The 25,128-nt window shown below is 37.3% G+C and overlaps 1 protein-coding gene across 4 annotated transcripts in view; it reads left to right on the top strand.

Moving 5' to 3' along the window:
- Positions 1–25,128, top strand: part of CEPT1 (choline/ethanolamine phosphotransferase 1) — a 39,603-nt gene that overhangs the window by 416 nt on the left and 14,059 nt on the right. For 2 of the 4 annotated variants that reach the window (XM_036766745.1, XM_036766747.1), the window contains exons 2-4: positions 4,905–5,285; positions 13,045–13,192; positions 14,888–15,029. In XM_036766745.1, coding sequence (XP_036622640.1) covers positions 4,947–5,285; positions 13,045–13,192; positions 14,888–15,029 — 629 coding nt within the window. In that variant the 5' untranslated portion in view covers positions 4,905–4,946. Of the gene's footprint in view, positions 1–1,596; positions 1,670–4,904; positions 5,286–13,044; positions 13,193–14,887; positions 15,030–21,368; positions 21,454–25,128 lie in introns of those variants that run through there. The other 2 variants (XM_036766748.1, XM_036766746.1) reach the window with 2 other exon arrangements.

The following is a 25,128-nucleotide window of genomic DNA, read 5'->3' as shown; positions in this document are numbered from 1 at the left end:
GGAGGCGACCTTGTCTTTGCACGTCCGCGGAAAGGCGGCCCCGCCAGCCCGGGGGCATCCTGAACCGGGGACGGCTCTTCTCTCGCCATCTCTGGATCTCCAGCTCTTCTGTCTCTCCTGTCTCTGTGTCTCTCCTCTCACTGTCTCTGTCTCTTCTGTTTCTGTCTCTTCTCTGTCTCTGTCTTTTTTCTCTTCTGTGTCTCTTCTCTCATTGGCTCTGTGTCTTTTCTCGCATTGTCTCTCTGTCTTTTCTCTCATTGTCTCTCTGATTCTCTTCTCTCTGATTTTTCTCTTTGTCTCTCTTTTTTCTCTGCCTTCTCTCTGTCTCTTCCTCGTTTCCTCTTCCTCCTTTTTCTCCTCTATCTCTCCCTCTCCCTCACTGTCTCTCTCCCTCCCTCCGTCTCCCTCTCTGTCTTTCTCTTTTTCTCTCCCTCTGTCTCTCTCTTTCTCTCTTTCCCTCCCTCCGTCTCTTTCTCTCCCCCTCCCTTCTTCCGTCTTCTCTCTTTCCCTCCTCTCTCCGCCTCCTCCCTGTCTCTCGTCAGTCTCTCTCTCTTCCCCTGTCTCTCTTTCCTTCTTCCTCTCTTTTAAGAAATCAGTCAGCTTTGAGGGAACTGCTATAGATTGCACGCCAGTTGGGTTCGGCTTAAGCGATATTCTTGGAAAGAAGGGACCAGAGAACTGCCCAAGTCGGCCAAGGTTCCTGAGATCCTTGGACAAGTAGGGCTCTGCGTTTGCCTCATGCCTACTAGGCTTGGCTTGGCTTGGCTTGGTTTTTGCATCTTGGTGTAGTTATACAAATTCTCTCCAACAGAATCGCTGTGATTCTGCCACTAACTAATAACTGTAAGATATCCTGGGTTTCTACTTGAAAATTCTTGCTCCAGAATAAATCCACACTGTAGTCATCTTTGTGGCGATAATCTCATAACATTTCATTCAACAGACATTTGCTGTAATAATAATGGGTTACATTTATAGAGGCTTTAAAGTTTCCAAAGTGCTGAGGCAGACTGCCTTATTGGAGGTGGCTGTAGGGAACAGAGAACTGGATTTGGCATTAGGAAGTACTGAGGTCCTAGTCAGACTTACTAGCATTGCCACTTTAACCTCTCAACGTCAGTTTCCTCCTCGGACAAACGAGATGGTAATAATAGCACCTGCTTGAGTGTTGTACAGATCAAATGAAGTGATACATAGAAACACCATACGAATGTTAGCTGTTGTTATTACTGTATCATTTTAGGGTCTGTGCTAAATGCGTTAGGGGGATTACCAGAAATACTAAAGTACAATCCCAGAACTCTAGTGGTTAAAAAGCAAACAGGGAAGTTACAAAATACAAATTACAGTACCAGGGGATATGTAACAAGTCCTATAAGAGTAATAGTTGGGAGCAGTCTCCTAAAGTTGCAGAAGTTCAAAAATGATTTTGCTACATTTTCTATGTTGTGAATTTATTGCAGCTTACATTCCAAAAATGGAAGAGTTTTTTGGAAAAAAAAAAAGTTTATGTTTAGTGCCTAAAGTAAAAAGGTTTGTACATATCTAGTGTTTAGTTCTATGGCCTCATACACTCATTTCTCTTTTTCTCACTGCAGTCTCCACTTAAAGAGGGAGGTAGGATGGCTTGATGGAAAGAATACTGGCCTAGGAGTAAGGAGAACTAGTTGTAAGTTTCCTACCAGCTCCAATATTTTATGAAATTTAAAATTCTTATGAAATAATTTATAGTTAATAATATATTCACTTTGCCAGTTACTAGCTGTGTGTATGATCTTGGGCAAATCACATAACATTCTGGGCTTCAGTTTCTTCATGCATAAAAGTGAAAGCACTAGATTTTGTAATCATTAAAATACCTTAAAGCTTTAAAGATTCTCTGACTTTTCTTTAAACTGGATCGAGCATTTTGCCAATTTTTTTAGGGTTTATCAAAGTAAGGGTGGTTATGTTTCCATATGCTTCCTTGCCCATATTAAGTGCTTTTAGTCAGTAAACATGTATTAAGCACCAACTATGTGCCAGGGACTGGATAGATATTTAAAAACTCAAGGGAAATTTTGTGGTATGTTCGATCTAAATTGTGGTACTTTTAATTCCAGCCTGTTGAAAACCCTTGCAGTGTGTGGGGCTTTCTAAGTAATACTGAAATTAAATTTCTCTATTCGTTTTTTAACCATTTGTCTTTGTCATTTTTATCGTGTCTCTGATAGCCTGCGGTGATTAATGCCTTCTTTCAGCAATCTCTCAAAAGCTGAAGAGATCTACTAATTAGCTAACCCTCTTTGTAAATTCTGTACAACATACTGCTAAGTCAGTGCAGCTCATAAAAACAGTTACTGGAGGTCTGCCCATTTTCAGGAGGAGGAGTCCAGATCCCTGGCATCTAAGCACAGGGGGATGGGGATGCTGGAATGACATGCTACAGGTTGGATACTGTGCTATCCTGCTTTAGGTGTAATAAACATAAAGTTTTTTCTGGTTGTGATAATTTGACATATTTCAAGTGTTATTTAATCTTGAAGTTTACTTGTAGGTATGGTATCCAAGATCCCATTATTCCCAAATACTATTTATTGTTTTCACTAAATTTGTAGTTAACAAGAAATATGGGATTGAGTTTTAAAAGATTCATTTCTTTAGTATGATTACTTGTGAATTCTGGATTTAAATGGGTAGTTTTGTTTTTATTAATTGCTCAGAAAATAATTTTGCCGAACACATTGGTAATGAAAGCCTTGAGATATTGGACCTAATTTATTATAAATTATGTGATCACAGGTTGCACTTATTTGCCTAGAAAAGTTTGTCAGAACACAATTTCTAACAGATAAAAATCTAGGTCAGAGAAAAAAACAGAAGGAAAGTATCAGTTTATCAGATTGTCCTGCCAAATGTACAAACTTAAAGCCATTCGGATCAGTTGCTCTTGTAGCTGTCTCTGGGCCAAAAAGCAGGCCAGCTGCTTCCGTTTTATCTCTTTCAGCAGTAAGAGAAATGGAATAATAATAAAATATGAAATAATAAAGTAAAGTAATAAAATTAGAGTTTTCACTCTAATTTTAATTTCTTTAAAAGTTGCTACCATGTCCCCACCTAATATGTAAATTAATTAGAGATATTTACTATAAATCTTCTACTCCTTGATCCTTCTAATTTTAAGTGCTCTCCACCTCCTCATATTACCTTGTATATTCTCCCCAATCCCAACAGAATGTAAACTTCCTGTGGGTGAGAACTGTGATGTTTTGTGTTTTGTAAGGGAGGGGAGGAGGGGAATGTTGTTTGCAGAGTGCTTTGCCCAGTATTTACTACAGAATCCTTTTTTGAATTGAAAAATGTGACAACTCAGAATTATTGGATCAGCAATTTGGTCTAAAGTGACCAACAGCAGCCAGTTGCAAATGTAGCCTAAAGTGAGTTGTGATTTAATCCACTTTATGCTAGTTGTATATTCAGGAATATCTGACCTCTGGCTGGAAGTAAGGAATTGGCTCTGATTTTGTACCCCAGTTGAGAAATTAGGGTGTAATTTTTCTTTTTAGGGTATTCCCATTTTTTTCAATATTACCTGGCATCTGTCCTTCAGGTAGAGAATCTTGTAAGTTTTTTTTCCCCTTGATTTCATCTCTTTCACCTTGCAGATAGAATAATTTGCTGTTTCTTTACTGTTTTTTCCTGTTATTAAGGCTTTCACTTATAGATCCTACCCATTTAGCTTTCTCCCATTTCCTTTTGTTCAAGTCAGTCCATACATACTATGTACCTTCCTGATAAACTGCCCTTTCTCATCCCCATCTGAAATGTTTATTCCCCTCCTCTCCACTATTGCAAATCTTGTCTTTCTTGCAAATCTAGTTTTAAGACCTATCGCATCCATGAAGTCTTTCCCTAAGTAACTCCAGCTCAGTATTCTTTCCTTCTCTATCCTTGTAGAATTTACAGTCTGCTACAAAACCTCAAGTTTGATTGTATGGATGCCTCATATTCTCTAGTTGTTTTCTGTATTCTTTCTCCAACAAGAGTATAAGCTCTTTAAGGGGCAAGACCATGCCATCTTCTATTACTAAATAATTTTATATCCTTCTTTGCACCTAGTGCAGTTTTGGGACATTGTAGGTGTTATCAATGTTTATGCTTAATAAGTGAGAGAGAAGGAAGCCCAAAGGAGGAATTTTAAACAACAAAAATTAAGGGGCAGAGGAAATGTAACCAGGAAGGTTTCCTCCAAAATAACAGTTTTGGTCTTTCTGCCTGAAAAATAGAGGGAAATTGGCTGTCTTTCAGCACCTCAAATTTGTAGTGGAAACAGGGCTGGGACTTAGGTTTTTTTGTTCCTTTTCTGATTAACTTATCATAATTTTTAATTTATGCAATTTTTTACGTATTTTCATCATTTACTCTTATACCTTCTGCATCACCGTCCCTGCCATTGAGCCCTTGATGTTACAAAGAAGAATAGTTAAATGAAAACAATGACATGACATTGGCTGATCTCACCCAGAAACTCTTAACTCTTTTGAGAGAAGCAAGGGGGTACTGGTTGTGGGCTGTGGGCCAAGTGGTCCAGAACCAAGATTGGTACAGTTAATCTGGGGCCACTTGTCTTCAGGTTCTTATTTTCGTTGTTATAGGTATTGTTGTGCCCCTGCTTGCTTAATGCTGCATTTCTTCCTACAAGCCCTCCTGTATTACCCTTAATCATCCTCCTCATTTCTTATAGCAATCATAATGCATTGCATTCATGCACCACAAGTGATGGCAATCCATTCTTTTCACCTAGAGTTTTGCTATGAATGTTTTGTTATATTTGGGACTTTCATGGCATTATTAATTTTTTTACATAAGCTCAGTTTTATTTAAGATACAGAATAGTAATAATACAGGGTTTTTTTTTCCTTCAGATAAAAAACAAGTGGCTAACAGAAGACAGGAGCTAAAGATCCATGAGTGGACATCGATCAACAAGAAAACGATGTGGGGATCCTCACCCGGAGGCCCCTGTGGGCTTCGGGCATGCGAATGCCACAGGATGTGTATTAAGTAAGTTGCTTCAGTTGCCTACCCCACCATTGTCAAAACACCAGCTAAAGCGCCTAGAAGAACACAGATATCAAAGTGCTGGACGATCCTTGCTTGAGCCCTTAATGCAAGGTTACTGGGAATGGCTAGTTGGAAGAGTTCCATCCTGGATTGCCCCAAATCTCATCACCATCATTGGACTATCAATAAACATCTGTACGACTGTTTTGTTAATATACTATTGTCCCACAGCTACAGAACAGGTAAGAGGGGTGTCTTAATAGCATCAGATGTAACATTTGTTACAGATGAAAAAGAAACATTGTAGTTGCAGTTAAACATTACTTGTTTTGGTTAGGGAACTAATGTGCAAAAATTACATTCATTTTTGTGTCGGAGAGTCTATAAAGATATCTTTAATGAGTACTTTATCTGTAGTATAGAGATTGCTGAATAAAGTTCTAAGATAATTAAACTTGACAGATTATATAAGAAATCTGTAATAGAATAGGTTGCAAGAGACTTGCAAGTCTTGAGGTGAATGATTTGGCTATATTTATGATGGCATCACTGGGGAGAAATTTGTTAAGTGCCTACTCTGTGACAGGCATTGTTAAGCATGGGAATAATGAAATAAAACCCAATCACAAAGAATTTACATTCTAACAGGGTAGAGAACGTGTGTGTGTGTGTGTGTGTGTGTGTGTGTGTGTGTGTGTTATAAAGGGAATAAATTCGAACAGTTTGGGACAGAGAGCCCTAGCAGGTAGGGGAGTCAGGAAAGGCTACATGTAGAAGGTTATACTTAAGCTGGGTCTTGAGGGAAGGGAGGGATTCTATGATGTGAAGTTGAGGAAGGGTATGATTTCCAGGCATGTGAGTAATGACCTATGTGCAAAGGCAAGAGCATGGGGGATGTCATGGGTAAGGAACAGAAAAAAGACAGGGCACGGGAAGACAGTCCATCAGTGCTAGAAAGATAAATTGGGCCCAGGTGGTAACCGGCTTTAAAAGCTAAACAGAAAAGTTAGTATTTTATCTTAGAGGCAACTGGGAGCTACTGGAATTGATTGAGAAAAGGAGTGGTATGGTCATTAAGTAGTCTTTTGTTTTTAATCTGAGGGTAAGAGTGTCTTTGGATATCTTCCTGTTGCTCTTACCACACCTAAGGTGGCTCTTCCTTGGTCTGCTGCTGTGATTCTGGAAGGCCAAAGGAAGTGGGGGAAAATAAGCCAGTGCAGTAGAATTTCTGTCAAGGAGAACATGGCAGCCTCCACACAAGTAATCTCCCTCACACTACCTAGACCCAAGTACTAATGATACTGCCCACACTGGTCCCTCCATCGCCAGTCTTCCCTTTAGGGGAGAGAAGCAAAAGGCAGGATTTAACCTGAGCAAGTAAATCAATAGGTTTATAGCTTTATTAGTAGTAGTAAGTTTATATTAAGTTTCCTAGTTGATGTGAACCAGAGTTGCTTTACATGAAGAAAGAATTGAAAATACTGTGCTTAGCATAAGCAAAAAGATTTTTCTGAGCACAGCCCTTGCTCAGTATGGCATAACATTTGCCTACAACTGGCACATGTAATTATTGAACCACAATGTCTACTTTTGGATTCTGGCAATTTACCGGTTCCAAATCCATCCAGTTGTGCTATGGGCTATCCAATATCTCTCCATCTTTTCCAAAAGGACAGCATAAGATACCTTATTCTACAATATAAGTAAATTGTATGTGCAGAATTTCCCTGATTACTGGTCCAGCAAACATCCATGTTTTAAAAAAAAAAAAAAAAGGAAATAAGGTTTGGTTGATATCACCTGTTCCTGATAAAACCACCGATCTCTGTGTTCAGCATCTCCTTATCTGGATTTTCTCTAACTGCCTGTTTAAAATGTCCTAGAATTTTGGGAAGAATCAAAGTCAAGCTCATTGACCTTAATAGGTCAATTGTACAGGCTGTCTTCACCTTCCTTTTGTGATAATTAGGCATGCATTTAGCTTTCCCCAGTCTTGTGGTACCTTTCCTGTAATTTTTTGTTGTGGTTGTTTAGTTGTTTCAGTCGTGTCCCACTCTTGGTGACCCCATTTAGGATTTTCTTTGCAAAGATACTGGAATGGTTTGCCATTTCTTTCTCCAGCTCATTTTACAAATGAAGAAGCTGAGACAACCAGGGCTAAATGACTAAATCACACAGATTTTTAGTGTCTGAGGCTGGATTTGAACACAGGTCTTCCTGATACCAGGCCTGGCACTCTATCTACTGCACTATCTAGCTACCCTTCCTGTTATCTACACTTATTTAAAGATCACTGACGGGCTCAGCAATCATTTCAACCAGTTCTTGAGGTTAGAGTTTATCTGGGCCATAGATGACTTATATTGACCAAGCTCAGCTCTGAAGATCTCTTTCTATCTCATTACTTATCTTGAGTCAACTGTATAGTTGTTCTTTGAGTCCAAAAGTCATACTCCTTCTCAGAAACAAAATGGGAATTGACCACCTCTGCTTATTCTTTGTGGTCAATTTTTGTCCCATTCCCTCCCTGTGCTAGAGACTGTGCTTAGGTGTTGAGGATACAGAGACCACAATGAGACATCTCTGCCTTCAGGGGATGTGTGTTCTATTGGGGTGAGCACTATGCATAGATAGATACAGAATGGATATAAGGTTGCCCTCAGGGGAAGATGTTAGTAGCTGCTGGGACCTAGGAAAGTTTTTGTGGCATTGGAGCTGAATCCTGAAGGAAGCCAGGGATTCCAAGAAGTGGAAGGGAAAATAGAGTAACTTCAAGATGGAGAAGAGTCAGGCGGAAGGCCCAGACCCACGAGTTGAAGGGACATGTATGAGCAACAGCAGCAAGGCCATTTTGGCTGGACCAAATAGGAATGATGTAATAAGGCAGGAAAATAGAGGTGGATGGACCCATGTATTGAAGAGCTATATGCCTGATGAACTTTTATTTGATCCTATGAGGCAGCTAGGGGTCACCACAGTGAACAGAGCACTGGACCTGGAGTCACAAGACCTGAGTTCAAATATAGTCTCCGATACTTATTAGCTGTGTGACCCTGAGCAAGTCACCTAACCTCTGCCTCATTTTCTTCAACTGTTACATAGGGGTAATAATAGCACTTACCTTATAGGGCTGTTGTGAGGATCAAATAAGTTAATATTTGTTTAAAAAAAAACTTAACACAGCACCTAATACAAAAGGTTATTCCTTTTCTTCCCCCTTCCCACCCCACAGACAAATTGGCAGCCACTGGAATTTACTGAGTAGCAAGGTGCGTTGTAGGACATCATTTTTTGGCAGGCCTTGGGAGGCTGGATCAGTGTGGGGAAAGACGAGGCAAGGAGGACAGTGAGGAAGCTGTTGCAGTTATCTGAATGAGACGTGATAATAGGCCTGAACTAAGAGGTTGGCTGTGTGAGTAGAGAGGAGCCTAATTCAAGAGGTGTTTTGTAGGTAGAAATATCAGGACTGGCTGGCACGAGGACCACACAACTGATGCTTCATTGGAGATCATAGAGCTAGAACAGCTGAACATAAGGGAGGTTTAGTAACTTGCCTAAAGTCACACAGATCTTCATCCTTAGTTACTGACCCTGCTTTCATCTTCTCCGTATGTTCTTTTTTTATTCTTAAGTGGGTGGCCAAGTTCCCTATGCATCTGTCTCTTTATACAGCTTTCCCTTTTTCTTTGTCAGCATTGTTTCTCTTTGTGTCTTTAGAATTTTATTCTTTACTCCTAGCCTGACTTTCCCTGCAGAATTTTAAGCTATAGGATACTTCCTCTGTAGCTTTGAAATTTTTTCTCCCAAAATCTAGGGCACATGTTAGCATATTTCTGATTTTTCTCCACCTCTCTATCAGAAACTCCATCAGTGGCCACTTCCTACCAAGGTTCTCATGATTTCTACCCCATTAACCAATAATATCCTGTTAATGAGAATCAGATCCTCAATATAATTTTATCTTAATAGTTCTTCTACCATTTGAGGAAGAAAGTTATCACAAATTAAGAAGTTGTCAGCTGCTTTTCTCCTGGCAGATGTCCATGTCATAAAAGTCTTCCACCTCCACTATATCATTTTTCGGTTGTAGGCTTGTGATCTGGTACCTGGACTTAATTGTCTTATTTCTTCTTTCTGTGGTAGTCTCCACAGGATGACGGTGTCACTTCTTTTTCCCCTTTCTTGTTGTCATTTGGTTTCAGACTCTTCATGACCCATTTGGGTATTTTTTGGTAAAGATATTGGAGTGGTTTGCTGTTTCATCCTTCAGCCCATTTTACAGATGAGGCAAATTGAGGCAAACAGGGATAAGTGACTTGTCCAAGGTCACACAGCTAATACACGTCTGAGACCAAATTTGAACTCAGGAAGATGAGTCACCCTGACTCTGGCACTTTGCACTATGGCACCACCTACCTAGCTGCCCCTCTCTTTCTCAGTCTTTACCTAAATGCTATCCACTGTTTCCTCACCTCTGCTTCTAGATTTCCTTACACATGAATATAGCTTCCTGATATACAGTGCTATACCTTGCCTTTTTACCTATCTTGTTATTTTGGAATAAGATTCCTCTTCTCAGAGCCAAATTCCAGTTCAATTCAGCAAATATTAAATACATACAGGTGCCAGATGTTGCGCTGGGTGCTGGATATACAAAGACAAAAATGAAAGAATTCCTGGCCTTGAGGTACTTACATTTACTGAGTAAAAAAAAAACAATCTGTACCTGAAGGAGTAATTCTAACATATTTACAAAGTGCATACAGAATAATTTGAGGGAGACAGGAAGAGACCTGACAGAATCATGAAGGGCCTTCTCTGGAAGGTGGTACTCCAGCCAGGTCTTGAAGAGAGCTTGGAATTCCAAGGGGGAAGTGAAGAAAGAGCATTTCATGGAAAGCGGTAGAGATGGCATTTCATAAACAGGGGAAAAAGTAAACTACTTTGTCTGTTAAAACAGTTTGTGAAGGATAATAATTCGATGAGATTAGGGACAAATTGCAAAGGGCTTTAAATGACAAACAGAAGTATTTGTAGTTGAGCCTAAAGGCAGTAAGGGGCCACTGAAGCTGTGCATTTTAGGCTTATCAATCTTGTAACTATTTGGAGGATGAATTGGAGAGGGCAGAGAGTGAGGGTATAGAGAGACTAATTAGGGGACTTTTGCAGTAGGCCAGGCAAGAAGTAGGTTATGAGGACCTGAACTAGAATGACAGCTGTCAGAGCAGAGAAAACAGGATGGATTTGGGAGAGGTAGTGGTAGAATTGGTAAGACTTGGCAACTGCTTAGATATGGAAGGTATGGAAGAATGAAGATCTAAGAGAAGTCTGAGTGAACCTGGATAGCTGAAAGGACGGTGGTGCCCTTGATAGGAACTGGCAAGTTAGGAAGGTTGACAGGTTTCATGGGAATGGTCCACCAAGCCTTAGACTGGAAGGCCCAGCTTACCCCCTCAGGTAAGAAAGATCTCATCCTACAGATTAGACTTTTGTCAGCTGTTTTGTTAAAATCTACATAAAGTAAATCGTCAAATCTACCAGTTGATTGACCCTGTCAAAGAGGGCAAAAACGAGAATCCTCGGGCATAATTTGTTCTTGCTGAGTCCTTCCTCGCTCTGAGATTACTGCTTGCTTTTCTAGGTACTTGTTAAAGTTGTAGAATTTTGCAAGAAATTGTGCTATCATTTACGGATGCCACTCTCTTTCCTTTTTTGAAAATTAGGACTGTATTTGTCCTTCTCCAGTGGTCCTTCATTCTTAAAGGTCTTTTAAAGATAACTGAGAGTGGTTTTCAACATGAATATTTGCCAGTCCTGTCCTTACCAAGGAAATGGTACTTTGAAGTCCTCGGTGGCAGCTAGGTGCTTTATTACAAGCTCTAGCTTTACTGTACATTAAGCTGGGGTGGGGGTAGGGTTCTTAGCATTTCAAAATAGCTTATCAATTTGTTGCAAATATAGCAGCATGTCACTGTAAGAGGGTAGTGGTATTGAATATTTTATTAAAAGCTAGATTTTACAAGATCAAAGATAACCAAATATTTTGCCTTCAGAATTCAGAGGTGATAATTTAGGGTAGTAATCCCTCTTGTAATCCTATCCATTTAAAAGTGCCACGATCAATATTATTCTCTTCTAATTGTTTGATTCTACTAAGTATAGCTAACAGACATTGTTTATTAGCAAGTATAAATAATGCTGAAACCCCAGATTATAGCTATATATTTATACTTGTTAATTAGCATTAAATATTATAAATGCAATGCCTATCAACAAAAAGAATCAGACCAACATACAAAACTAGGGGCAGAATCTCACTCCAAACCCCTAATGCAGTGCTCACTGAAGTAACAGTTTGAGAAATGTATAAAAAATATTTACCAAAGGCTGTTGAAACAACATAGTCTTAGGTGCATGAAGAAGTGTTAATTAGCATCAAAGTGATTTTGGCTAATTCTACCATTATTTTGTAATACAGACCTAGCTTACAGCTAATACCAAACATCCTTTGTTAAAATAAAGCAAAGTTAGAGATCATTAAATAATTCATAAAACAATAAAAATTGTTCTTGGTGCCAGTTCTTATTAGGGTTTTGGTTTTTTTAAATACTAGATCTGGAAAATGCAACTTAATGGTAGATGGTTTGAGAGAAAAATATTAACTAGGTGACCTGAGGGAGAGTGCTGTCAGGCAGTTATTGAAAAGAAGATATAAACAATTGTATTAGCACCATGAAGAGTGATAAAAAAGGGAAATATATTTCATTAACTTATTTTTTTTCCTACATTCATAACTAGAGTTTCATATCTTGCAAATGCCTAGATTGATAGTCACAGTTTTATGCTTGACAAAATATTAGAATTTATGAGCAATACCACATCTTTAATGTACAGGATTGCTTATTGGAATTTTCACTGAAATTAGAGATTTTTTCAAAAAAAATGATATTTTCCCCCAGTCCTTTTTTGAGAAACTTAATGACACCAAGTGTTCCTTAAAATTTTCATTGTCATTGACCTACATAGGAACCTGTCTGTACAAGGTTTTTCAAGTTAGTTAAGATAATGAATGTTCCAGGATTTAGCAATTTTGTGGACACATCAACATTCCCTATACCCAATGTGAGCTCATTCATGTATGTGGCCTTCTCAAGATCTTATCCTACAGTGACTCATATTCATCTTCACATGGGATAGATTCTTCATGAAGCATCTGGGAGGGTGTGGTAGGGAAAGAAGGGAGAAACATTAAAAAAAACACGTTATTTTGAATCTTGAGATTCTAAGCTTTCCTGCCCTCTTGGGGAATTGATAGAGAAATGAGGAATGCAGTAAAGAGAAGGAAGCTCCCACCATCCCTGCCTCATTTCATGCATTTTTCATAAGGGTAATTTGACCAGGGTCACAGTTATACAACAATACTGGTGTCTTCATATATGATCATAGTTACCCCTTACAAAAGTCTGTCAGTGTTTATAATCTGGGGAAATAAAGTGCTGTTTATATTCAAGTAGCTTGAGTTTTATTTGTCGCTACAAATAGCAGAATCCTCCATAGTTACATTTGCTAACATCTGAGAAAATATCAAGTAATGGTGCCTTGCCTCTTAACAAATGTTTATTAAACTGATTTGGTGACTTTTAAAAAATAAGTCTCAAGAACGTGAAAAATTCGCCCCCTAAAAAGCCATAAAACACCTGCTAGCATCCCTTTAAACACACACACACACACACACACACACACTCGTGTACGCACGTGCTATATAAAAAAAACAGTACTACTTTCTAAAAATGTTATGACCAACTGCTATAATTGCTTCTCCAAGAAAAAGGAAGCTCTCTTGAAAGTGTGACTGTAGATATTTAGAAATCATATTCCATTCTTTCTAGGTTATTGGTTAATGATTATGATAGTGAGAATAAGGTATCTTTACCTGGCATCAAACTATTATTTCATGTTTTTAGTAAACTCATTTATTACCTTTCCTACTCTCTCCCGTAGGCACCTCTGTGGGCATATATCGCCTGTGCATGTGGCCTTTTCATTTATCAGTCTTTGGATGCTATAGATGGTAAACAAGCAAGAAGAACCAACAGTAGCTCTCCTTTGGGAGAACTTTTTGACCATGGCTGTGATTCGCTTTCTACAGGTATTGCATAATGTTCATTCTTACTTGCAGTCACATTGTATGGTTGACAGGTTAAAGGCATGTGAGGAGCAGAGTTCAGAAAAATAACATAAGTGTTGTAATACATGCCAGACCAAGAAGTTTTATATTCAACTTTAGTGCTTTAGAGTATGAATTGAATTGTTTGTCATTGGGACTTCTAATGAGTTTAGAAGTGCAATATAAAACAATTTTAAATTTGATTGTTTTTCAAACAATTTTAATTCAAAATGTTTTTAAATTATTTTTAAAATTCTTAAAGTTAGTAAATAGGTGACCTAAAGTTACAGTCTCTATCAAATCAAGCCTCTTAACAAGTACTTGGTTCCCCTTTTTTCTTGTAACTCTACTGCTTTTTAAACAAATTTCCCATCATGTAAGTCAGGGTGGTAAAGTTGGGAGAGCCACACCTGTGCTGTCATTGGTATGGGGCACTCCCAGTGTTAAAACTCCCTCTGCTAATGCAGATCATCAGCTCCTCTGTAACTTAGGGTGTTAGAAAATAGGGTGGGGCACAGAGCAATTAAATGGCATCACCTTGCTCACATAGCCAATACATGGCAGAAGCAGGACTTGAACCCCTGGTTCATTTGGCTCTATGTCCAGGTTTATTACACTGTACTCTCTCTCTTATTGTAAAATAATGAGTCAGTTGGATCTCATCTATTTATAGTCAAAATGTGCACACTTATTTATATGTACTAGGTAGCTGTATGTTCACAGCTAAGTGACTTTATCTACAGAAGAGTTCAAAATTCTTAGAGATTACCAAGTCCTTAAAAATAAGTGTAAAGCGAACCAAGAAAAGCTAGAAACCTGAATAGGTAGATGCTAACTGGATGTCTCTAAAAGCTTAGGACATACCACAATGTAACTTGCCAAGTGATAGTACATGATTCTGTTTTGGTCCCCTGGGAGATGAAATGTTTGAACTGTAGTTACATAGTTTTTCTGGCAATCTCCTAGGAAGTCTGTGTTACTGAAATAATATCTGTTAAAGAATAACAGCCAATTCTTTGTTATTTAGGAGTAAATTACTCAGTTTGAAGAGTATCCAAATAATTTTATTTTCTTCTCACTTTCTGCCAGTTAGTTGGTGCAGTGGATGGAGCACTGGACTTGGAGTTAAGATGACCTGAGTTCAGATTTGGTCTCAGACACTAACTAGCTCTGTGATCCTGGACAAGTCATGTAACTTCTGTTTGCCTCAGTTTGCTCATCTATAAAATGGAAATAATAAAGCACCTACTCCTCAGGGTTGTGGTGAGGATCAAATGAAATAATATAAGTAAAGTGTTTAGCATACTGCCTGGCACATAATAGGCAATTAATAAATACTTGTTTCTTTCATTCCTTCCATTAGTTATTAGTACCACTATTGATCAATGGATAGGAGAGATATAATAGGAAAGGAAACTTAACTAATTCTTTATTTGTAAGATTGGTTCCAATCACAGTTTTGTTGTACTGGGAAATTAAAGCTACGAACTAAACTTAGAGCAGAGATTATCTGTGGATTTTCTCTATGCTATCCACTTTTCCTTTACCATGGATAACTGAAAGCTACCCACAAAGTCACAATAGAGCTTTCTCTGATTGTTCTTATTTCATTTTCTTCTTGATACTAATAAGAGTTCTTCTATAATGCTCAGTGAATTCTACCTGTTTCTCCTGCAGTCTTCGTAGTTCTTGGAACCTGCATTGCAGTGCAGCTGGGAACCAACCCTGACTGGATGTTCTTCTGTTGTTTTGCTGGGACTTTCATGTTTTACTGTGCACACTGGCAAACGTATGTTTCTGGAACGTTGCGATTTGGAATGTAAGTACCAAAGTGACATTTTAAAAACACTCTAGAGTGTCGTATGTAGTTTGAAGTTGTGTGTTTTCAGCAAACTGTAACATTACTAAATTCACTAAATAAAAGCATCTTCAGACTGTCAGTTCTTTTCACTTTTACCTGATGATTTCTGTCATCTCTTCTTTAATGTCCTATTTTTTTAAAATGAACATAAAAAACCAATTCCAGTGCAAGAAAAAACATACTACTTTCATATAAACAAAGCAGAGGTCCTTTTTCCATTCTACTTTGAGCCCTGGTAATCATTGGTATTCAGTAAATTATAACTAAAGATGGTTCTGATTACTAGGAATGGTTCTTCAGAAGGGAGAAAGTTGTTTTCAGACAACAAAGGGCAGCTTATATCTCTCTGCACACCAGGGCTTATAGTTATCCATTCCTTACATACGTTTACCTATATACAATAACCAGAGTTTCCTGCTGATAATGAGCACACCATACTGATTATTACTTGTAAGGAAACATCCAAGAATTTTATAAACATGAGAAAAAAATCATGTGGGTTTACTAGTATCTAACAGGATCTTTAATAAGTATTAAAAGCAATTAGACTGCTACGCTGGTATTCGTTATTGTATAAGAGATCTGAGTGTTTATGCTCATTTTACTCTATCTTTGTGAAGTTCTGAAAGAAAACCTTGTATGCTTTTGCAAACTTTAAGAAATTAAAGATATCAAAATGATGCTAATGACATTTGACAGAAAAATATGTCAAATAATATTCAAGAGTCATTAAAAGTCTTTTTAATTTAGAATCTCAAATGAGCAATTTTTTCTAAACATTAGATAAACCTAATGCCAAAAAGAAAATCATTAGTTCACTTGAATTTTGATTAAGAAATTCTATTGCTAAATTTACTAGAAATGATAGAATAATAACAAACATTTCAAATAAGAAGTAATTATTAAAGGAGACATCACAAGTGAGATATTTCTCAGATAAAGGAAGTTGCAGGTATACAAGGTGGTATTAGTTTGTATTATACATTCACCAAGCAATTTATAATTTATCTGGGTAGCGTTAAAATCTCAGTCTATTAAACCAGAAAATATTCACGATTTCTAGCAATCAGGGAAAAAAACCTAACTTATAGAATAGTATACCACACTATATATTGTGATAACCATTCTCAGCATTGTTGAAAACAATGTTAAAGACTAAGTATTTCTTCTAATAAACCATGAGAATCAACTCTCATAATAGTAGGCCCCTCTGAGACCACATGCTTTTCTTGATTCATTTTTCATTATTTTCATATTTAATTTGGAGATTATGACTCAGTTGTTACGAATATCACAACTTTGATATTATATGATCTGAAATCCATAGCAACTCACGCTCATTTTTGTGAATGATTTTGTTCCACAGATTTTTTTTCACCCCCATTTCCAAAAGAAATCAATATGGTGACAAAAATATTGTTCAGCATCTATTTGCTCTTTGTTTTCTCTCTCCTTGGTAAAGAGGCACTGCTCGTACATAAGTGGGGAGAAGGAGAAGAAAGAGAGAATGTTGAACCAATAGATGCTCAGTGTTTTGAAGGAAGAATTTAATGCCATGTTTTTCCGTTTATCAGTTTTGAATTTCAGTCTTGTGTCATACTTCCCTTGTGGGTATCTGATTTTTTGGTGCAGGGCAAAAGATGAATGACAATAGGTGATAGGGACTTCTAATGGTTGGTGTGGACCGTCAATATTTTCCGTGTAGCAAGGACTTGCTGGACTATTGGAAAGTTGTTGGGAATAAAAAGACAAAGTCAATTGGAGTTGGAGAAGATGTCTCCTATGAGAGTCTTGAATAGGTAAAGAATGGGAATAAAAATTAAAAAGGCTGTAAGCTGGCATGATTAGGAATGACCTTTTCCACAGAGCCTTGCTGTGGAATGGGGTAAAGAAGATAATGAAGTAGGAAAAAGGAGGAATTCTGAAAAGGATTCTATTAGTAAAGGTTGCCCCCCAAAAAAGTTAAATAAGTCAACATCAGAAGTGAGAAGGAAGGCAACCCATGTGGTAGGAGAAAACAATGTTTAATTTACTTTAAGTAGAATAAATAAGCTATAATAGCATGGATTTAAAACTTAGAAATCAGATACTGAATTTGGTATTACAAAAAAACATAATATTCAAGTTTCACAAAATATTTGCCATAAAATAATCTGAAATTTTTAAAAATAGCCTTTTAAACTTGAAATATCAAAAATGCATATATAATCATGATAAAGGTGATTTAAGTTTTTTAGATTCATTAAGGTAATTACTGAGTTATTAAAAAATTTTATTTACCATTTTGGACAGTAGTCTAGATATAGGGTCCAGTAGCATTTGGTATATACTAAATCATGACATTGTGGCTACCCATGAATAAGTTTAATCAGAAGTTTACATGGTCAAAGTGGCACTGAAAATTCAGAAATTAGCATTTGAACTTTGCTGAAAGCTTTTCTCCTTTTATTTTTTTATTGCAAAGGGAACATTTAGGATAATATCTCATTCAAATACTCTAAAAGAATACTTAGAGATGCCATTTAAAGGACCTCTTCCTATGGAAGAATTTCCAAGGACCTGCCCTTTCTTATCTCACACACTGCTAAACAACAGCAGCCTGAACAGACGAATAGACAGGTCTTTGATTGTTGACATAGACCCATATTTATGGTGAGGAGAAAGTTCAGTTTCTGTTTTATACAGATAGCGGGAAAGAGGTAAGCACTGAACTATAATTTCCATAACAAAGAGAGGTCTATAGCTTAGAAAATAAAGAATAAGGATTTAGAAATTCTCTCTTTTTCTGAGTGTCAGCCTCTTGGAGAAGTACTTCTACAAGCTTGATTTTTAAAATTTTGTATTTATTTTGTTTTATGAACTAGTCTTTCATATACATGGTCAACAATCAAATTTCCTTTTACACATACTATGAATGGCTTTCATTTGTGGGGATTTTTTGTTATATTGTGGAATTTGAATAATATAGTATTTGTGAATTTTAGAAGATTTGTGAACCACCATTTAAAAGTTAGTTTTTAAGATTTTGTTAGTCCTGCCACAAGCTCAGAGGAATGCAGCCATGACAACTTTGTCAATGACTACAAATCTTACCTTACGACTTAAGCCTAGAATTCTGGGAAAGTCAGTAATGGTTTTGAATGACAATCGTTTACATATTTTAAGAAGAGGAAACTAAGATTCAGATTAGGTAGTTTGCTGAAGACCACAAAGCTTGTAAATAGTAGAGCTAGTTCTTGAGCCCTGTGTTGTTACCCAGAGCCAGGGTGCTTGCCATTCTGCCATGTTACCTCAAATGTGTGTAACTTCCCCAAAGTTTTGGGCTAGAACTTCAGCTTTCTACTCCAAAATGAAAGGCTGCCTTAAGCAGAGAGCATTAGTACCTGGTTTTTCATTAACAGACCCAGCGTTGCCCAAAGGAGAAGAACTTTGAAAAGCTCATTTAATGCAGACACAGACCCCAATGGGACCACCCTATTTCAACTGCAGCACCTTTGGGGAAGTAAAAGAAGCCTGGATATGACAAAACTAAAGTCCAAAGGGACTAGAGACTAGAACAGAATAATGAAAAAAAAGATACCAAGCTAAAGTGGGAGATTAGGATATATTCTAGAATTGTTATGTTAGCATGGTAGTAATTTGGAAGAGCATTAATGGAGCACACTAACTAGGAAAATCTAGTTCCACTCTATTGAACCTTTCTGTATGTGATTTACAAGTTATCTTTTTAAACAAAAGATTTAAATGATAACGTGAGTTAATACTTAAGCATTTGTTCAGCAACATTGTTTTATGCAAAAGCCAGGCTTTTAAAAAACAATCCACAAATTCCTTTTGTGGCTAAGAGACAGCTCTTGGCTAATTAAGGTAATCTGTTTAGCAAAAAGAAAAAAAACCCAAAAGCCATTTTTGAATTGAAATCAGACCAATAGTATCTTGTCACAAGTGCTGCATTGATTTTTTTCTGTCACTTTTATTGCCCATAATTATGTCTCACTATATATTTGCTATGTGATCTGAAGCAAATTGTTTTCTCTAAACTAGTTTACTCAGCCATAAAAGGAAGGGGTTGGACTAATTGACCTTAAAGGTCCTTTTTAACTCTAAAAGTCAAATAATTCTGTTTTTAAAATTAAATGGCAAAGTTAATAGCTATTCAAGGTTGTTATAGTGTATTTCCTATATATACCTCTTACGAAAGCAAATTACAGAAGGGAATTTTTATATTTATTACGATTTGTACAGTTTGTGTTTCCAAAGACTGACATTTAATTAAAAGTTATATTAACAAAAATTAGTCATGTCTTCGTAAGTAAATTGCAGAACAGTTGCTGATCTGCATTGGTAGAAAGCATTTTCCTCACCATGTACCTGGTAAAATCATAGGTCTAGACCAAAAACAAACAAAAAAGTGTTGCTGTTGACTATATATAAAGTTCTTATGTGTATTAAAAGTTTAACAGTCCTTATTTGAACTTGCACTTTAAAGGTGTTATTTTATTTTTCGTTTTATTCCTGCATTTTCCTTTTCAGCAATTCCAACAAACTGACACTACTCAATTATTCTAAGTATTATTTACACCTCTTAAATTCATTTGATTTGGTATAGGCAATATCCCCAAAAAGCCCTCTTTTAGTTATTTGGGATAATAGCAGGAAATATAATAACCCAAGTGAAAACGTACTCTTAAAGCACAAAGTAAAATCCCATTCTCACCTTATTAGAATTGTGTTTTGTAGTTGGCAGTCTCTGCCAATGTGATCATTTCTGATTAGCCAGCTATTACCTGATACCCTCCAGAACTACTGAGCCAGAGACGTTTGGGAGATCCTGAGTCCTGGGCCCATCTGTGCTACTGAGTCACTCTGTGGACTTTGGCAAAGCCATTAGGCCCTTTCAGTCCCATACTGTAACAACAACAATAATCTAGTTAACGTTTATATAGTACTTTAAATTAGCAGAATGTTTTCTATCTGTCTTACCTCCTTCCCTGCCCTGCGAGTTAAGCATTTTTATCATCTCCATTTTACAGATAAAGAGAGAAGTTGAAAAGAGGTTAAATGATTTGCCCAAGGTCTCACAGACAGGAGCCCAGCTCAACTCTTTCTGACTAAAACATCCAGTGCATTATTTTCTCTCCCACCCATCTTTCTTGATAAAGATAATATCCATTCACACTTAGGTAGAATTTTAAGGCTGGCAAAGTGTTTTCCTCACAACAAACCTCATGAGACAGGTATTAATATCCCCACTTTACAAATGAGGAAGTAGAACCAAAAAGACTTGTCCAAGGTCACTCTGAATAAATGGTAGAACCAGAACTTGTGTTCCCTAACCCACACCACATCCCCTTTTCCATCCATAAAATTTTATGACACTAATGTAGTTTTATGGTCTGAAACAAAGACAGCAAAAGGGTTTAAATGCTAGTTAGGTGAGAAAGAAAAAAATTTGAGCTAGAATTCGGAAGGAAACAGGTCTTAGGACCTCGGCACAGCCAGTTCAGCTTTTGTTGTGATCATGCCCAGAGAAGAGTATATACTTTTGACAATTTAAGATTTCTTCCCCTCACTATTTCTGAGGTTCCCACACATAATTGCTTTGACCTCTACCCCTTCCCTTTTGGATGCCTCTTGTAATTTCTCTCAAAGAGAAAATGGTGGGAGTGTATTGGGAACTTGGGAAAGATGGGAAGGAACACTTTAGGCATCATATAGATTTTTTTCTCTTGATGCCACCCTAGAAATAATACACCAAAGAGATACCTGGTTAGATGTCAGTGCAGACTCTAAAGGGCACTGTGGATCAGAGAGATGAAGGTTATTTGCTGACTGGATGGTTCCCCCACAGGTAAATGAGAGCTGACAAAGTATGTCTGATCTGGATGTTTTCAAAGTTCTCTTTCCACATCAGTTTTTTAAATTGTATTCCTATTTGTTTCACTGTCCTACCTCTAATTTAGCCAAGAAATGCACTTTTACATGCTAGGACAACAGTAAAAACATTACTACCTAAAGCATGCCGCCTAGTCTCTAACAGCCATCTTATAGGGTGTTCCTTTTAAATGAAATCTATGTGTTATTTGTTTTAGTGGGGCTGTTTGGTGGAAGTTCTGAATAAAGTTATTTCAAAATGTTTTTTCCCCTCACATATTTCAATGTTACAGAATCCCAGACCATAATTATAAGAAGCCAGCTTCTCACAGGAACTCTAGGGCCCTGGTTCTGGAACTTCATGGGCTGTTTGGTTGATGCTCTGAATAAAGTTATTTCAAAATGTTTTTTCCTCACACATAGATTCGATGTTACAGAGTCCCAGACCCTAATTATAACATCCCAGCTTCTCACAGGAACCGTGGGGCCCTGGTTCTGGAACTTCACGGTAACTGCTAGTATTAACGCGCCCGATGGAGAATGGCATGGACTCTGCAAAAGACAGCCCCTTTGTCATGCACAGAGCAACCCTGCAAATCAAAGTCTTTAACAGATTGGCTCTTCAAAAAAGAAAAAACAAGCAATAAAAATCCATCCTGTTAGAAACAAATTTTTACAATCATTCTTTTGGTGATTGCTTGAATATAAAATTATTCTTTTTTACTAGTAAAATGATTAGGCAAAAGCATCTCTGATCGACAGAAATCTTTGTTTAAATATTTGTTGTTTTTTGGTGTATCTTTAACACTATTTTAAACAAAACCTTTCCACCATTAAATAGAATCATTTGGGTGTTTATGTTTTGGGAGACTGGAAAATTGCCAGTAGGATATACCTTAGATGAGTAATTCAGGAAAGAGTCTGCTTTTTTCCCCCGAATCTCCTATAACCTTTCCCATCTGAAGCCTATCCAAAGAAGTTTGTTTTCAGTGCTTTATTAAAATGAAAAAGCATCTTTATTTTCTAGCTTTCTTTCCCTTGCTGTTCACTGCATTCCAGTGCAGTTTTCTTCTCTGTCCTTTTCTCTGAAGAAATTGTAATGACTTTTTCCTCTTTTAACAACTGCTTTAAACTAAACTGTGTCTTGTCATTTGGATCATTTTAGTTGTCCTTCAAGCACTCTCCTTTTGGGGATTTTTTTTAAGAGACCACATCTCCCAGAAGATGCAGTGTAAGGAATCAGTATGTCCCACAGCTCAGAATTGACAGTAGCCTGAGACTCTAAAAAATATGTTTATTATTAAAATTCATTTTCCAGAGTGAAAATACCTTAATCTTTGTCTTTTTTTTTTTGGGCCACAGGAATAGCAGTGCTTCATTTCCATAGCTTAACGGTAGGAAAAGTGTTCTGAATGAAATCTGATAGCTGAGTCTGCCATAGCTAGATGAGTCAGTTGGCTATCTGGGGCTTCCATTAGTTTTCCCACAGTAAGTACAATGGAATTGGTAATATAAAGCTTTCGATATTGTTTCCACAGTAGGAACAGTGATGTCTCATGTCATTCGAAAGTTGTTAAGTCCAGTTATTAGATAGCAATAGTATGGACTTTGGGCTGGAAAATGAATAAGTCGTCATCATCTTTTCTTAATCTAAATTTTTTAGTAAGTAGTGCTTGGAGAGCAGCTAACTGCATGAAGTTTGAGAACATGGAGGTCATTTTGCGCACGTATTCATGTGGGCATCTGATAAATCTGTCTAGGTTGCCAATTATCATTCCAACCTAAAGTGTTCCTACCTTTCTCTTGATAGTTTCTCCTCATAACCTTCAGCTTAGACCTTCCACATCTTTCCAAGAATAAAGGGAAAGAGAAGTAGAATTATGTTTTTAATCCCTGAACTTTTTTATTTTTTATATCACTACTCTCAGTGAGTAGATAATGAAGGAGTGATCGATGAAGCACTCTGTTAGAGCACTTTTTCCTTTTCAAAGATGCCAGTACATACTTTATGTTTAAGGAGTACTGTCTGTTGAAATATCTCTGGTAGCAAGTGCATTTTAATATTACAAAAGACCATTTTAAAATAGTTTCTGTTTTAAACAATTGCTTCCTATATTTGAATGGTTGCTCACTTATAGAAACTTATTATTTAGATTTATGCTGATGTCATCATGTGAAGAGAAGTTTTGAAATACACCTCAGATGCTCATACTTAGCAGCACTCAGGAATAACTTCTGGGGAAGCGCTTTGGGATTTAAAGTCTGTTTCTTCAAAAAAGGTGCTTATTTCCACTTGTAAAGATTTTTCCATGGGCAGGACATTTGAATTGAAATTCCGTATTCAGGTATGTATCATCCAGTCAGGTGTATGACTGCCTAATGTATTCTGAAGGGTTTCTGGTCAGTCATTTTTCATTTGTGTCTGACCCCATTTGGGGTTTTCTTGGCCGAAATACTGGAGTGCTTTGCCATTTCCTTCTCTACCTCATTTTCACAGGTGAGGAAACTGAGGCAGAGTTAAGCCACTTGCCCAGGGTCACACAGCTAGTAAGTGTCTGAGGCCAGATTTGAACTCGGAGATGAGCCTTCCTGACTGGGGGTCTGGAGCTCTTTATCTACTCCACCACTCAGCTACTCCTGTTCTGAAGTTTACCATGCCCAATTTCAGCTCCATAGCTTTCATAAAAATAACGTATATCAATGACGAGGAGATAACATAAAGAGGTCATTTATAGGTTTCATTCTCTACTTGTTAATAAGGATGACATTGCTATTTCCAAGTCTTTTGTTCCTTTTCTCGTCCTTCAGAACTTTTTACTAGCAATTATTGATAAACCAGTCATTTGATTAGCTAGTGCAATTAATAGTCAAGACAGCATTTTCAAATGGACAGGCTTGCTTAGCTTTAGAAATCCAGCTACACATTTGCATCTTTCTTTTTGTCAGTCAGGATGCATTTATTAAGCACTTGCTTTGTGCCAGGATATAAAGAAAGACAACCGGCAGTTCCTGCTCTCGAGAGCTTCACAGCCTAATAAGTGTCCTTTGTAATGTGAACTCATCCTTAACAAGGCTGATCAGTTACCCAAATTATAGTACACCTGCATTTGTCACTTTAAAAGATTTTAAATAAGCATATAATGTGTGTATACCTGTTCACACATGCGTACTTCTCATATACATATAGGTAGTATGGTGACTGGTGTTCAGGACTTAGAGTCTGGAAGACCTGAGTTCTAATCTTATCTCAGACACTTATTACTGTGTGACTCAGGGCAAATCACTTAACCTCTCTGCCTCGGTTTCCACATCTGTAAAATGGGAATGATAGTAACACCTTCGAGGATGTTATTAATGATAACATCTTAGAGGATTCTTGTGAAAATAAAATAAATATAATATTACAGATCTTGAAGCACTATATAAATGCTAAGCTATTATAAAATATCTTTGAAACTCTTGTATCTTGTGCGGTAGAAAAATTAAATGGCACAATTTCTAAATTGTTTTGAGTAACACTTTTCATAAAATATGGGGCAAGAAACACAGTATGCCTGAAGACTCCTGCAGAGAACTTTTTACTAAGTGACACAACAGATAGAGTACCAGGCCTGGAGTCAGAAAGACTTCCTGAATTCAAATCTGGCGTCAGAAACTTAACTAGCTGTGTGACCCTGGGCAAGTCACTTAACTGTTCACCTCAGTTTCCTCATCTGTAAAATGAGCTGAAGAAGGAAATGGCAAAAGCACTCCAGGATCTTTGCCAAGAAAACCCCAAATGGGGTCACAGAGTTAGACACAACTGAAATGACTGAACAGCAACAACATTGATAAACCACTTTGATTAGCTTGTACTTCTGAAAGGCAAGAAAATATATTCAAATAGATAAACTTGCTTACCGTAATTCTTGTTAATTCTCAAACTTGTCTGTTCCAACCCTGTTGGAAACTCAAGCCCAATATGCTAATTTGTTGCCATTTCTTACCCATTTACTAAAAATGAATGTTTCTCATTATTTTTATCCCCACTTACAGTGGTCTGGAAATCTTCCCTCAGTTGTCTATTTGGTGCCTGTGAATTGTTAGGCAAGGCAGAAGGCCACACTGGCCAGAGGGCTGTCCTTGGAGCCTGAAAACTTGGGTTCAAATTCTACCTGACATTTACTACCTGGTTATTTTACCT

This window comes from Trichosurus vulpecula, chromosome 7, assembly GCF_011100635.1.
Source record: "Trichosurus vulpecula isolate mTriVul1 chromosome 7, mTriVul1.pri, whole genome shotgun sequence".
Lineage (NCBI taxonomy): Eukaryota > Metazoa > Chordata > Mammalia > Diprotodontia > Phalangeridae > Trichosurus > Trichosurus vulpecula.
The sequence above is the reverse complement of the archived record's forward strand: the minus strand, read 5'-3'. Positions and strand labels throughout refer to the sequence as shown.